Raw genomic sequence first — 15,254 nt, forward strand, 5'->3', positions numbered from 1 at the left:
AGGCTGGATGAACACAAACATAAGCAGGGAGCTGGATGAGTTTTACCTACGTTTATCAGCAGTTGGGAAACTTTTTGATAAGAATATTACTATTTTTCATGCTGTTTATTCCAGTCACAGAGGAGGACTGTTGAGGTGTTCAAAAAAAGGACTGAAAGTCTCTGAACTGACAAATATTTACAATCTGCTGTGTTTATTTAACATGTAGTTATAATATTAGTATGTCAGTACCAATCAAATGTTCTTGGTCATTGAATTAAACCATCTGCCAAGACTCAGAGTGACGTGCATTTTGTCCGCAGGATGTTTATGTAGCTGTAGGCTGCACATTCCTGGACATCAAAGTCTAGGAAAAACACGTTTACACAATCATAAATGTTTAACCAGGATCTAAATGATCTGTAAAATAATTGACTATTGACAGCTTATTTCGGAGGTAACTAACATTCAATGACTACGATCCGATGTCCAACTCATCAATTCAAAACTTAGGTGATAGAAGGGACATTTTTCACTTTGACTTTCAGCAAAAAAAGATAACACGAAAGAAGGTTGATTGAAATAGTTTGAACTTAAATAAATGTACAATTAGTCAGAAAATAATATAGGCTACCGTAATTATTGCTAAATCTTAAAATTTGGAGGAACTCAATTCGCAGTTAATGAATCAGAGAATAGCAGCACTTGCCTATGAGAAGCTGTAATTAAGTGTTTTCAGGCAATTAAAAACACACGTTTAGCGATCAGATTCTGAAATGTGTAATGTCCGGAATCTTTCTGAATCTTTTCTGAGTGTTGGTTGTTTGAATTATGGAGAACTGCAAACAGAAGTTTAAGTTTTTTTTTATTAATTATTACTCTGCTCTTCAGTCTACAGAATATATTACTTGAGAAAATAACTGACAGACTCATTGGTATTGATTAGTTGGTTATCGAAACCTGTTCATTATATCACATCATCATCCTGTTTTCTATTACTTTTGGATTCTAATACTCAGTATCAAAAGTGTCATCCATTTATAATTGTTTATTCACCATAACCAAAAAGTGTATCAGTTGTTTTTCCATTTGCTCTTGGTTCATTACCTTTGCATATGCAAAACAGAAAAGTAAAATAAATACAGGAGATATTTATCTTTTACTGGAAATGAAAATGTTTCTGTTTCACTGCCAACAGCCTGCCGCCTCAGAGAGCTCAATTTAGACAAAAAAAAAACCTCACAATAGTATTGCCAAGGGGAAAAAAATCTAAAACGAACATCTCCATTTTAGCCACACTGTATGACATTATTCATTTTTATACAAAGCCACATTCAAATAACACCACCTCCAGTGTTTAATATCAACATGGTCAGGTGAGATATTTTATCTCTGTCAAATCTGGAGCCTTCCTCTGTTTGTTTTTATTTTTACACAACATTTGGATGAGAAGATCTGTTCATTTGATTGAGCAAGTTTTTGTTTTCCACAACCACTTTCCATCGTTTTCAGTTTTTTTTTTCTGAACCAACACCAGTCTATTTGTTGTATCTATTCAAAATAAACCAAAGATCAACAACCTGATGGCCCAGGAGCCAGAGAACCAAAGGACTGGAGGATCTCCAAACCATGTCTCAGCTTTGTTAAACAACAAATATAACGACTTTCAATCAGCTACATCAATAAACATCATCCCCTAATATAAATAAATGCAGTTACTTGAATGTGTTGAAGCGGTGTGAGGTTTTCATACACTTTTTCCCCTGTCAGTGTGTGTGCACATGAATAAAGGCACAGGGTTTGGAAAGACTGTGAGGATTTCGTACTTGACCACATCCATAAATATTGAAACAAGTTCCCTTTCTTCAAATCTCAGAATACTGAGAAAATATTGACACGGTGGAATAGGGGAGGACTGAAGCATCCCATACCAGTACTTACACCCTCTCACATATATTCACATACATCCACACACACACAAATACATAAGCCTACACACACACTTGCCCTCCTCCAGCTATGGTCTAAGCCCACTCTGTTCACCTCAGGGAAGTTGTGGAAAAATTAATTGCAAACTTAAACTTACATGAAACCCTCCTCAGTCACATGCAAGACGTATTAAGAAATCTGAGATACAAAGAGAGGTTTACACCAAATAATTAGCTTCTCGGATACACAAATGAAACCAGACTTGAGAGTACAAACTTTGCTACACTAAGTTTGAAAAGAGCTCTTACATTTGGGGCTTCATTTCTGAGATGAATGTGTTTTTTATGCAAGAGAATATGAGAATTTTCTGCACAGAAGTGCTTGTATGTGTGAATGTGTGTGTGTGTGTGTGTGTGTGTGTGTGTGTGTGTGTGTGTGTGTGTGTGTGTGTGTGGGTTTATGCTGCACAGCTCCTGCCAACAGTAACAGCTCAGTAGCCAGAGAGCAGGAAGAGAGAGGTTCATTAAAACCCGAATACAACCATTACATAACCAACCGTTCTGTTCATCCCAGAACCCCCTGTGCTTCCATCAGACTCCCTCTCCTCCCCGTCTCCTTCCCCCTCGTACGCCTGCTGGCAGAGCCCACCCATCATCCTCTCCCCCTCCCATAGCAACAGCTCATCTCGACTCTCCTCCCTCCCTTATTCCCGGACCATCACACTTGCCTCATCCCCTCCCTCACCTCTCTCCTTTATCTGCTCCCCTGATCCCTGCCACCTCCTCTTTGCTCTAATCAAACACTTCCTTCTCTTACTCCCACAACATCATCATCTGAGTCTCACTTCAAACTTTGCTTTACATAGAGCAGGACTATGAAGGAGGAATATTAACTAGTTGAAACTCGCAACTTTTTGTTTTACTTTTACCACTGAGAGCAAAAAAAAGACATGTCAGTCCCGCATGTCTGTTCTAGTCTCAGGAAAATGCCTTCAGCTCTGACAGCGGCTGAGTTTCTTACTGGGATTTGGTTTCATAAAGCCTTTACAACTGACTTACACACAAGAATAAACAGAACGGATGGCAACACAGATTAAGGATCTAGGCTGTATTAGTGATTGTTTAAGATGCCACAATCTGTTATACTACTCTGTCTTTTTCTCTTACATCTGACACCCCACAAGTAACGGATGTCTAGGTCAACATGAAGCAACAGTGTCCTCTTGTGGCCTACAGGCAAACCTGAAATGAGACATATGAGCAGCACATCTCAATTGAATGAGATGTTTACTACAACTGAGGTGTGGACTGCTGCAAGGCCAGGATTAAAATGTAATAACGTAACTTTGACTTCAGCCTTTCCTTCAATTTCCCTTTGTTTCCCCAGTTTTAAAAATAACACTGATAACAGACACAGGAGGCCACTGGTCACCTGAAACCCCCATTTTTCAGTATTCAAATACATCCAACTCTGCAAGGTCGAAGATAAATCTGGATACATTTTCTTAATAAAGAGAGCAAACTGAGCACAGACTTCATAAAGCTCAGCGTCTGTGTCGTGCTTTCAGTCCTGATATACTAGATTCTTCTTGTAAATGGAATATTTCTTTTGAGAAAACAATAACAAAGGCTTATGTCTGCTCACAGATACACTTGAGTATATTTTTTTCTTGTGTCTGACATAAATTTTTACCAGCCCATCATTTGGAAACTTGTTTTTTTGGTCTTTTCCTTTTTGACATTTTAAGCTTTACATATCAGAGCTTATTAGTTATTACCAAATAAATCATTTGGTGGTGTTCCCGTCAAAACCAAAATGTTAACGGTTTATGAAACAATTGCGTTTAGAAATCAATCAACCTCAAGCAACTTTGTCAACAATATAGCCCCATAAAATCAGTGTTATAAAGCCCTGTTTTGAAACATTGCAAAGTAAACTGAATGCAAAAATAAAGGATTAACATAGCTAGTAGCCATTTATTGCAGCAAAACTAATGCAGTCCCGCCAAGCTTGCAAACAGGAATGTTTCTTAAGTAAGTATTATAGTAAAACATGGAAATGCAGTCACATTTAGAATTAACACTTGACATATTCATACAAATACAAAAACACTCAGTTTCACAAAAAAACAAACGCATTCAAAAATGTATGGGGGAAGAGAAATCGCAGTGGAAGTGGCTGTGAATCTCTCGAGGGCTGTCATACTCAATCTTGACACTAGGGGGCACTGGATGACTTTCCAGCGAGGCAGGGCTGACCTGAGAAGGCAGCAGGGCTGTACTCTTAGTTGGAGTGATCTCTGCTCTGAGACGAGATGGACGCAGGGTGGAAACAGGAGGGAGGACGGTGTTGCTGCTGGTGCTGCAGCTGCTGGTGCTGATGGTATGTGCAAGGGAGTGTGATGGGTGCTGGGGGTTTGCATGTGAGGGCCCATGGGTAAAGAATGAAGGGGGAGGAAGAGTGGAGGAGGGAGGCTGGTGATCACGAGCACCTCCTATGCCGGGGGGGTAACTTGGAGGACACTGAGCACGCTGGTGGAGGGCTGGTTGACTGTACATATTACCCCATGGGTACGACTGGTACGCAGCGATACCACCTGTACTTGGACACAAACAAGTATAGCAATTGGGCTTTACTGGAGATTACCTAGTTCAGGAGCAGGATGACACCTCAGTCAGACGGGTATAATGCCTTTCATGCTCTCTCTCTCTCTCTCTCTCTCATCACTCCTCACAACATCCTTTTTGGGATGTTCCCCCCCAAAAAAACAAGTTCAGCTGCTGCTATACTGCTGCTCTCGTCAGCAAATCATTACTCATTAATCTTAAAGTCACTCATGACTTATACTGGGACATGCTGGTGTCTGATTGGTAATAACACATGCATTCAGTTGGAACATTCCAGGTCGTCTTTGTGTCTTTCTTATTTCTCTTCTCAATTTTAACTTATTTATGGTTTATATTTGCTTAAGAAGCCTAGTCTAGTAGTCCAGAAGTAAAAGTCTGTTCACTGTTCAAAAGCCTGAGTATCCAGCTTCAAATTGTTTTTAATATCACCCAATCACTTAGGTTAAAATCTGTTTCATTTTAGATTCATTATGTCGTATTTGATTCCCGACTGCCCAATCAAGATTTGGACTTTGCTAAACATCTGACTTACAATTCATTGGTGTTTCTCCCCTATTACAGCAGTAAGGGACAATAGGAAACATGGCATTAAGAGCCTTTTGCTTTACTTAATTGGTTGGGAAAAAGGAATCTCTACACTGATTGGGGAAAAAAATACTGAAGATATTTGACTGTACACTACTGTTTACATATTACCAAGAAAAACATTTTAGTTCTAAACAAACTGAACTGAAATGCCTGTTCAAAGAATCAACGTTAATTTCTTTGACCTGTGACTTTTCCCTTTCCCCTAGGTGCTTTCAGATGTTGTGTAACAGTATACAAAATACGAATAAATTGAAAACAATCAACTAATGATTTGATAATTATTACACACACACACACACACACACACACACACACACACACACACACACACACACACACACACACACACACACACACACACACACACACACACACACACACACACACACACACACACACACACACACACACACACACACACACACACACACACACACACACACACACACACACACACACACACACACACACACACTACCTAGACTTATGGAAATGTATATCTTTTTTGCTTGACTCACCGTGATGACCCGCCGACTGCAGCAGGATTTGTCCTGTGCTCTGGGACTGGAAGTAAGTGTGGCCTCCGCTGGAATAGGTCACCATGCCAGTGGAGTTTCCTCCTGGGGCAAATGTTAGATAGGAGGTATTGTTGGAATCTGGAGGGTTAGGGGTGAGGTACGGGGAGGGGGTGAGGTAGGCCATGCGGGGCAGGGATGCTTGAGGTTGCTGGGGCTGGCTGGTGGGGTAGGAGGCCTGGAGCTGGTAGGAGAGAGCATTGTTCTGCTGGCCTGAGGTCAGGTAATCAAGCTTCTCTCCAAAGTCAAACAGAGAACTGAGGACAGATAAAGAAGACTTAAGTCACAAACACTCAGAACACAAACATAAAGTTTGATTCAACAGAGGAAAACATGTAGCCTTTTTTTTTTTTCTTAAGAGTTATTTTTGGCATTTGCCTTTATTATAGAGGGAGGAAAGTGGACAGAGGTGGAAATCAGGGAGAGAGAGAGTGGGGAGAAACACTAGCGCCGCAGATTTCATGTTTACAACTGCTACAAAAGACAGATTATTTTTGTTTGTTTTTCAGAGCAAATGAATTATTAATAACTGCCAGGACCTTAAGACAATTTCAACCAGAGTCTTAAAAAGTGTATCTGGAGAAAATGACCTCCCCCCTGCCTTTAACATTGATAAATGTCTTGCCTTGAAAGTAGTGGCTTGTTCTGTGTTTCTACATTCTCTGATTATTTGAGACTTCTGCTGTGGTTCAAAACATTTAACATATTTTGTGCTCAAAGAATTGAAACTCTCCAAACCAATGGGATTATAAAATGTATTCATGTTCACTGTTTTCTCGTCATTGGGGGATTTTAGCACTGTGATACATGATTGTAGTGAAATAAACAAAATGTTGTTCAAAGTAATTACTAACTGAGACTGTTCCCAGCATGATTTCTAAAATATTACAGAGCGCCAGCTGAATCTGACTTGCCACTATCACGAACACTGTCTGAGGCCTCATTAAATCAGTATTTCACATGATCCCTGCTAGTGTCTGCAGCCTGCCAACTCTCTGTCCTCCTGTCAGGTCTTGTTCTTGTTCTCCTCGTCTAAAATCATCTTCTAGTATCCATGTCACAGTCAGCTGTGAGCTGAGCTCACCTGGTGTCAGTCTGCAGAGACTGGGTGTCACGATGGGCTGAAGAGGAGCCCCCCTCCAGGGCGTCCAGGAAGAGAGGTGGGGTGTGGGCAAGGGTGTTAAGCAGAGTGGCAGCAGGGTTGGCCTGGTTGTAAGTCGTAAAAAGGGGCAGACTGGCTCGACGCAGCGGGGGAGGGCTGTGCATTGGGCGGGGGTGGTACTCTGCCAGGCCCCCCTGAGATGAAAGCTTGTGCTTGCCCCCATCTCTCCCTCTGGATTGACCTTGGAGATGAAACACAGAGATTAAACGCTGGGATTAAAGCGATACTGTAGTTTGGTTTCTGGGAAATTTTTACTGCCTGAGCATGTCGGGTGAAGGTCCACCTAGCTCTGAGGTTAAACCAGTTTCGAAAATCCTCCCGTGTCCAGATAAATCTTATCTTAAAGAAAGACTATAAATCACAGACTACAAGTTGTACTAGTCAAGTCAAGTTTATTTCTACAGCATTGCTAAAGCGCTTCTCACACATGATAGCAATGATAGCATGACAAAGGGCCAAAAGAAACATTAAAATAGATAAATATCCCTAAAACAAAAAATTAACAATCATAGAGAAGATGTAACAATATGTTCAAAAAATAAGATCCAAAGGAATAACAGTATCAGAAGCTTTTTCAGGTCTGTCATAAGCCTGTCTAATAATTTCACCTGGAAACAAGTGAAGACAGACTTTCCTACCCGTCCACATATCGACCTGTGCACACCCTGCTTCTGCTCTAATTTCTTATGACTAGACTGATACACAAAGACAGTATCTTCTTAATAATAATACATTTGTTTTCTAAGTACCCAAAAACGCTTTGACAAAAAAAAACAACCAAGTTGTTAAGGTGCTTTACCAAGTACTCCAACAGTCGTCACACTGTGCATGGATTTGTTTTTAAGGCCTTTCTGTTCTAATAAACTGTACTTTTGATGTGTTTCTCAAAAGTTGCCTGCCCCAGCTTTAAATTAAAAATTGCCAGCCTGTGGGCAAAAAACACGTCTGCCTGCTACGTCATCACAAACACATTTATGAATTTAGCCGATCTCGCTTGATTTCATATGCAGCAAACCCCTTTAGTTGCACAAATATAAAAAAGAAAGGCATCCGGACACTGACCTGTATTGAAAAACTGTATATGAGAAGTTTATTACCAGGGCTGTTGAGGGTGGCCAGCAGATTGCTGTAAGAAGACGGCGTCTGGTTGGACAAGGTGGGGAATGAAGGAAATGAAGGGGCTGCAGGGGCTGCAGGGGCGAGGGGAGGCAGCTTGGTAGTAAAGTGAGCAGAAAAGGAAGGAGCCTCCTTACTGAAAATGACAAAGAAGATAAACAAACAAACAATACATCACACACAAAAACAAGCTTAAATTCATGTACCATGAAGAACTACAAAATCACATACTGGAGGGACAAAATTGTATTACCTGCTGGGTGCCAGTGTGGGAATGATCTGGTGGTGCGTGGGGCTGCTGCTGCAACCAGCTCTGCTCTGTCTGTGTTCAACCTTTGCTGTGATGGAACGTTCTGCCTTTCTCCACTTTGCCCTGCGGTTTTGAAACCAGACCTGAGGCACAAACACATCCACACAGAGACAACAAAATGGATAACATAAGGTGATAGAAACAGAAGGTGAAAGAACGGGGTCACATCGCAAAACAAACTATATATTATTATTACTATAAATAAAATCAATGAAAGAGTCATGAGAAAGATGGCTGTCCAACCATTATTCTTTGAGGAGTGACACCAACTGAAGCGGCGATGACTTTTCTCTTCTCTGCATCAGGATAATGGTCCTCCTGGAACAAGGCCTCTAAATGCTCCAATTGATCTGCACGCATTTGCAGGTACACAAACATCACATTCGCTGGTTAGCTAGTTGTATGGTTGAATCTGAACACATCGTGACAAACTGACAGCTCTAATACCTGTACTGTAAAGAGTGCGCGTCTTCTTTTTGGGGGCTGGGGGCACTGTCTCTAAGCCCTGCTGCAGTGGGAAGGTCAGGGCTCGACCTCGACCCTTGTTGTTGTAGCGGACCGAGCGTCGGGTGGAGTTGATCTGAGAGATATCCATCTGTGGAGACAAACATTACCTCAACACTCACCGACTTGGTCAGACTCAGTAAAATATTCCCCACTCGTGTGCATCTCCTGACATTTTAAGTCATAAAATGCATAAACAATCGAATCATTGTTTTACAGTCTGCAAACAAACTATATTATATCAAATTCCTTCCAATTTTAAAGAAATGAATCAAATCCTCACATTTGCAAAAGCTGCCTGAAACCATCCTTTTTTCTTGAAAAAGATCAAACTCAGTTATTAAAAGTGTAAAAACAAAAGAATCCTGTCCATCAACTTACCAATTGTCTAAGATGAACAATATTAAGACATATAGTCAAAGTGATATTTGTATTGTTTTGGATCCTTAAATCCCTCTGATGTATTGACAGGAGAAGCTGAAGCTAAAAAAGGCTTCTTCTTTGATCTCAGCGTGTGCTTTGCTGCATACCTACACTTAGTAAAAGATACCTCTGAGGCCTGAATTCAGGGAAACTGAAATGTCTTCCAGTCTAACAACCCATTGTTACATGCGTGGTTATTGAAAAACTTCACGACTAAATAGAATTAACTAATTTCTTGACATAGAAACAGCATGTCATCCTGAAAGAAAACTACACAGTAAATACAATTCTTCATTTGTGATGACACAGCTGAATAGTTTGATGAAATAGGTTGGCATAGTCTAACATGATCAAACTCTCCATTATTTTAATGAAGCTCTTTTGGCTACTCATATCAACCTGCATCACCGCACACTTAGGCCAATCCTGGATGTCATTTTCACAGCTGCATCATTAATATTGCAGAAGGTTGTAGGTGTGCATCACTTCATAAATATTACACTGGGATTATACATGACAATGAGTTATTATTAGAAAACGGAAAGTCTTTCCTGGAGCATGCAAATGTGTCTATTCGGCTGATGAGGTCAAATGACCTGCTCCCTGAAGCATTAATCAAACCCATAGACATTTTTTCTTGTGCACAGTTCAAAGTTTACAAGGTCTCTTAAGAAATGGCAGAGTGATGTCAGACTCGCTGTCTAATGTCGAAGGTTTTTGGATATCTTAAAATCACGTAGTTTGACAATCATCATTTCACTGCTTTGCAATTCATTGTGCAACTAACTGTAAAGACAATACATAGTGTAAAAATAACAGCTAACCTTGTCATTCTCTCACTGACTTATTAAAGAAAGAAAATGTCAGATCATTCAAAAGTTATGATAGAAAATACTTACATTCACAGCCATGAGTAATTTTAGCTAACTGATGTGGAAGCACATTAAAGTTGAACTATACAGTTAGCTCAAAAGATGTCATTGTTAGCTGATCTGAAAGCTTCGAATAGATCCGTTCAGCACTATAACAGCATTTACTTTAAAGGAAAATGGCCAGATTGTAATATGACAGATGCTAAATCAGGGTTGATTCATTTTAAAGAGTGAATAAAGGGAAACAATTGAGTTAAAGAGCCAATAAAAATAACTTCTGTTTTAATGTTGATCACTAATATATTTTGTGTGTTAACAGGTGACTTGTAAACAGCGACGGTGTGTTCTAACCTCTAATGGGCGCGGGCCCTGCTGCGGTAGAGGGGGGCTGTGTGGTCTTTTTGTCCTGACGGGGTGAGGAGGTGCAGGCTGGATCGGGACGGGAGCTTGTGAGGAGTACAGCAGGGGAACAGGTAGTGTTTGGCGATACAATCCAGTCCCCCCACAGCCCAGATAAACAGGATCAGACAGGTCGCAGGTGTTTATTAGTCCAATGGGAGGCTCTGACAGAACTACACTCCCCTCAGAGCTTGTTGCTGACACCTCCTGTATCTGAGTCCTCTTTTCTCCTTCAAAGCGCTCTGCAACATCTTTTAAATTTCTCCTGTTTCTCACACGCTCGCTCAGAGCCTTACCTCTCCTCTTCCTACTCTTTTTCTTTTCATCTTTTTGACCTTCTGTTTCTTTGTCCTCCTGCTTCTCTGCAGTTCTTTCCACATTGTTCTCGATCGTACTGTCTTTCATTTGCACCTCTTGTGCCTCCTCCTCTCCTGGCCCACTCTCCTTCTTCACCTGCTCCTCCTCTTCTCCCTCTGCTGCAGTCATCGGTTCCTTTTCGGACACAGAAACGTTACTATCCCTCTTTCCGTCCTTCTCATCTAGCTCTGTCTCCTCTCCTGCCTCTTCATCCTCCCCCTTATTAAACACTTCTCCTTCTTTGTCTCCTTCTTCTCTCCTCTTCCTCACACTCCCTTGGTCGTTCTTTGTTTCCAAATCCTCCAGCTCCTCGCACAGAAGGCTTGGACAGTCTGCAATAGAGTGTAGTGAGAGTTTCTTGTTTTGGAAAGCTGGTAAGTATTTAAGGCAAGTTTATCTTGATCACAATCACTCCAATTACGAAATCTAATAAATAAAAAAAAACCTCAAGAGACGCTTTCTGATTATTTCATATTGAAGGCTGTGAAAAGTGATTTGAACTATAAGGAAAAGCATATCTATCTTTACATGCAGAATTAGAACAATTTCTGCATGTAAATTAGAACAATGAAATGGCTGGCAAGATGCTAATCCCTCTAATTGACGTCAAAAACATGTTGGCTTGCATTAAGGAGACCCTCGCATGCCCTCAGCCTGCATGCATTTGATTTGGTTTTGCTTGGACTAATTCTGGTTGTTTATTTCACCGCAGTGGTGAGTAACCCCAACTAATAATCGCCTGCCAATCTTGATGTAAAAAAAAAACAAAACACTGTGACCAGGTTACATTTCTGTCTCTTTGCTCCCAGAGCCACAGCGGGCAGGTTGAAGCTTGGCTTCAGCTGGATTCATACAGAATCCTGACGAACCTTCCTGCAGCGTTTTCAGAAAAAGTGGGCATACTAAAGTCAAGCTTATGTTTCTGCCAAACTATCAAGTTACATTTTCCATTTGAAAGTGTTTCCTGCCAAAAAAAAAAAAACAGGATTAGGCCAAGCTCAGGGACTGTGAATAAATATTTTTCTAAAATATGTTACCTTCAGGACATTTTAAAAAGTCATAGAAAGACTTGCACTAAACAGGAGATGTTTCAATCACATACCAAATGGCTCCCAAATTTTCACAAGCAATAAAACTTATTATTTGGGTTTTGTGTTATTCAGTTTCAAATATGTTTGTCATGTTCAATCTATTCTTGCATTACCTCTGTAAAGACAAACCAGTTTATAATAAACTGCAGCTGACATTATGTTGTAAATTGTAATTATAGGACTCCATTATAACGGCAAAGAAAGCTAAAATGTGTAGCTGTAACTTCAGACTTTTATCTGCTGGTTAGGATGTCAATTAAGTTATTAATCTTTGCATCTATAAAATGTCAGAAACTAAAATAAAAATGCTCACAGCCAAAGCGTACACTTTTTAAATGCCTGAGGGTCTCCAGCTACCACAAAGAGATATTCTTCCAATAAGCACTACTTCACAGCTCAACCTTCAAACAGCTATCCAACACACTTCAGATATATTTGTAATATCCAAAGTATTGTTGATTAACCTTTTTTGGTATTGATTTGTGTGCTCTCATCCACATAAATATACTTAATGTGTCGTATAGTTCTAATTGCAGTCTTGGCATAAATCTTGTATTTAACGGTCATGTTGTATGCACTAGAAGAACTATAGCTCCATGCTTTACATTAGTATTCAGATCTTGTTTGAATTAAATGCCACACAATGAATAGTAAATACATAGCACGTTAAAGTGACAAACAGGGTCTTCATTATTTTATTTTTACCATTTTACAATGACGTAGAATATCTCAGCACCTCAAATAACATACAAGGGGCTCTTTGTTATTCAAGGGGTCACGTGGAGGTCAAATAAGACCTGCTAGCGTCATCCTCACGAGGAGCTTCTGCTTGCAATGACTTAATTAGAGTCCCAGGTGTGCAGCGGCTCGTGCCACCTCACCTGACCGTTAATTAACTCTGTACGGCTAACTGCACTTAGTCAACCTGTCCACACCTACAAACGGCGGGTCGTGAATGTTAATAATTTTAATTTTTTTTTAATTGTCTCTGTGGCGCTGAGCAGCACGGGGAGCTGCATCTCACATGAAAGATTATCAGCCGACATACTCTCAGGAAGTTTTAAAAGTCCTTTAAAGTTTGTCAAAAGGAGTGAAGCCTCTCTTTGGTTGGCAGGTGAACGTCGCCAAAGCAAACCAATAAACCAATAAAACAATTAAACGCCCTTACCGAAATCTTCATCTAAATCACAGTCTTCATCCATGGTGGCAGTCAAAACCAATAAAGTTGTTCTTCTAATCAATTAGGCCTCGCAGGGTCATGTAGTGAATTGCTACAGATCTGGAGGCTAATGAGGCTGATTGATTGATTACCTCCCCCGGCAGTGTGACAGAGTTATCGCGTGAAAACTTAAACAGCCAATCAGCGATCAGTACAGGTCCTACAGGAAGCTTTAGTCCGAGAGATACTGTTGCAATAAAAACCGTTGTTTTTTCTAAGACATCCCGTAATAACAAGCTACACACTGTGAGTTCAGATGTCATAAAGGATGTTTGACAGACATCCTTTATTACGTCTCACCTGGATTAAATAAACAATCTGAGACAAAAAGATGAATTATAAAATGTTTCTTCAGAACCGATCCTCATTTAAAAAATAATCAATCTCATATCTCTACAAACATAGATTGAAGAAATGAGTAGTATAAGAAAATTATTGATTTTAGTTTTCTAACTTTTAAAAAAAAATTAATCTCATAGCCACTCAGACTAATCTTATGACTCTTAAAGAGGGCCTGGAGTTCGATTGAAGGGATGTATGTTTTCTTGCGGACTTTTTTATTGATGTGTGCGTCCATGAGAGAAAACCACACACACACACACACACACAGACACACACAAACACCCATACAACTATACCAACGAAAGAGATAAGTTCAATCTCAACAGGGAAAAGCCTCCTTGTATTCCCTGTAATGCACCTCTGAACTTTATATAAACAGATTGAACTGGATACTGGATTCTCTACCCTTTTTTTCTCACTCACACCCTGCATTGAAAATAGTGTCCTTACCCGACACCCTGAGGTGATTGCTGCCACCCTTTTTTGGATCCTTTTATTACCTCTCAAACAATAATGTTATGTGTTAAATACGATTCTGACAAGGGCCTTTTACCTGCAGTGTATCTTTTGCTTATAAAATTGAAGTCCATTGTTTGTCATGTACTTCTTCAGTGTATCTGCTTTGCATAAATAGTGCTTTTTTCTTGAGAAAAAGATTCAAAGGCTAACTGCTACTGATATTTTTTATCATAACACAACTGGTGGGAATACCTTATTATCTCCTCTTGATTCCCACTTTAACACTTTAATGTGCACTAATGATAATAATTCTGTTTAAACTTGTGTATCTCATTGTAATTGACTGCAATTATTGTTTTTAGGATTGGATGTGAAAATCGAAATCCATTTGGTCTTTGATTAAATGTAATCATACACATCATGAAATACTGTTATTAAAAGACTAAAGTATTATGGCACTGAGTCACTCAACACATGATAATGTGTTTTTAGTTTCCATTCCAACCTGACTAAGATGTTTTCTGTGAACTGGTTAAATGTGTCTTGCCCAAGGATACATTGGCCACGTGACTGCAAGAGCTGGAGATCAAACCTTAGACCTTTTGGTTGAAAGACAACCAACACCACTGATACAGCTGCCTGTGTCTAAATATCAAGCATGAACATTGAAGGGAATACTGTAAAAATACATCACCATATCTTTATCTCAAGCGTGTTTAATTCTGCTTTCCATAAATGTAGATTTTTGTAACCTTCTTACATTTATCCAGGGAAATCTTGCGAGGGTCCCCCCACCCCCACACCACTCTAGATTTGGAACCACTGTTGTAAAGTGAGGATAAATAATGTTGATCCTTTGAGCCTCTTACTGCACAAAGGGTCAGACGTATCAACAAAAAGTCTCAGGAAATAAATCGAACATGTAGCAGCCCATTATCTGTAATACTTCAGTCTCCCAGTTCAAATTATTGCATGTCAGTTGTAAAAAAAACAAAAAAAAAACACTTTGTTAAAACGCTCTCCATCAGTTTGCGTGGCACAGTTGTTCCTCTGTTACCCACCAGATGGGGTACTGGCAGGACCCCAGGCTCTTAAACCTTCTTCTGTCTACCTCAACTGTACTGTGTAGCCTATACTCCTCCCACACAAAAGAGAAGAGCACTCACATAAACAAAACCTCATTGTCTGTGTGAGGCACACATCAGCAAGGCCAGGGCAGTTTGTTGTCTTTTCAGGATCCAGGAAGACTTGTCCTCACCAGGTGACCTTGGTTTAATCTGCTTTGATGCAAAAGTAAACTGC

The 15,254-nt window shown here is 40.0% G+C and overlaps 1 protein-coding gene across 1 annotated transcript; it reads right to left on the bottom strand.

The window, feature by feature from the left end:
- Nucleotides 1-3,857: 3,857 nt before the first annotated feature.
- On the bottom strand, nt 3,858-13,283 carry nobox (NOBOX oogenesis homeobox). Its single transcript, XM_079367524.1, has 9 exons — nt 13,101-13,283; nt 10,437-11,173; nt 8,734-8,881; nt 8,530-8,636; nt 8,230-8,369; nt 7,958-8,112; nt 6,783-7,041; nt 5,642-5,955; nt 3,858-4,504 (listed from the first exon to the last, which is right to left on the bottom strand). The coding sequence occupies exons 1-9, from the start codon at nt 13,132-13,134 to the stop codon at nt 4,047-4,049; spliced, it is 2,352 nt and encodes a 783-aa protein (XP_079223650.1). The 5' UTR covers nt 13,135-13,283; the 3' UTR covers nt 3,858-4,046.
- Between the last annotated feature and the right edge of the window lie 1,971 nt (nt 13,284-15,254).

The sequence above is a fragment of the Symphodus melops genome (assembly GCF_947650265.1).
Source record: "Symphodus melops genome assembly, chromosome: 18".
Classification (NCBI taxonomy): Eukaryota; Metazoa; Chordata; class Actinopteri; order Labriformes; family Labridae; genus Symphodus; species Symphodus melops.

Excerpts from the sequence above, each read along its gene's own strand:
- nobox (XM_079367524.1), bottom strand. The coding sequence starts at position 13,134 with ATGGATGAAGACTGTGATTTAGATGAAGATTTCG. Across the intron at positions 8,882-10,436 it reads AGGGCCCGCGCCCATTAGAG|ATGGATATCTCTCAGATCAA; the intron begins GTTAGAACACAC and ends TTGTCTCCACAG. Across the intron at positions 5,956-6,782 it reads TCTCTGCAGACTGACACCAG|TTCTCTGTTTGACTTTGGAG; the intron begins GTGAGCTCAGCT and ends ATCTGTCCTCAG.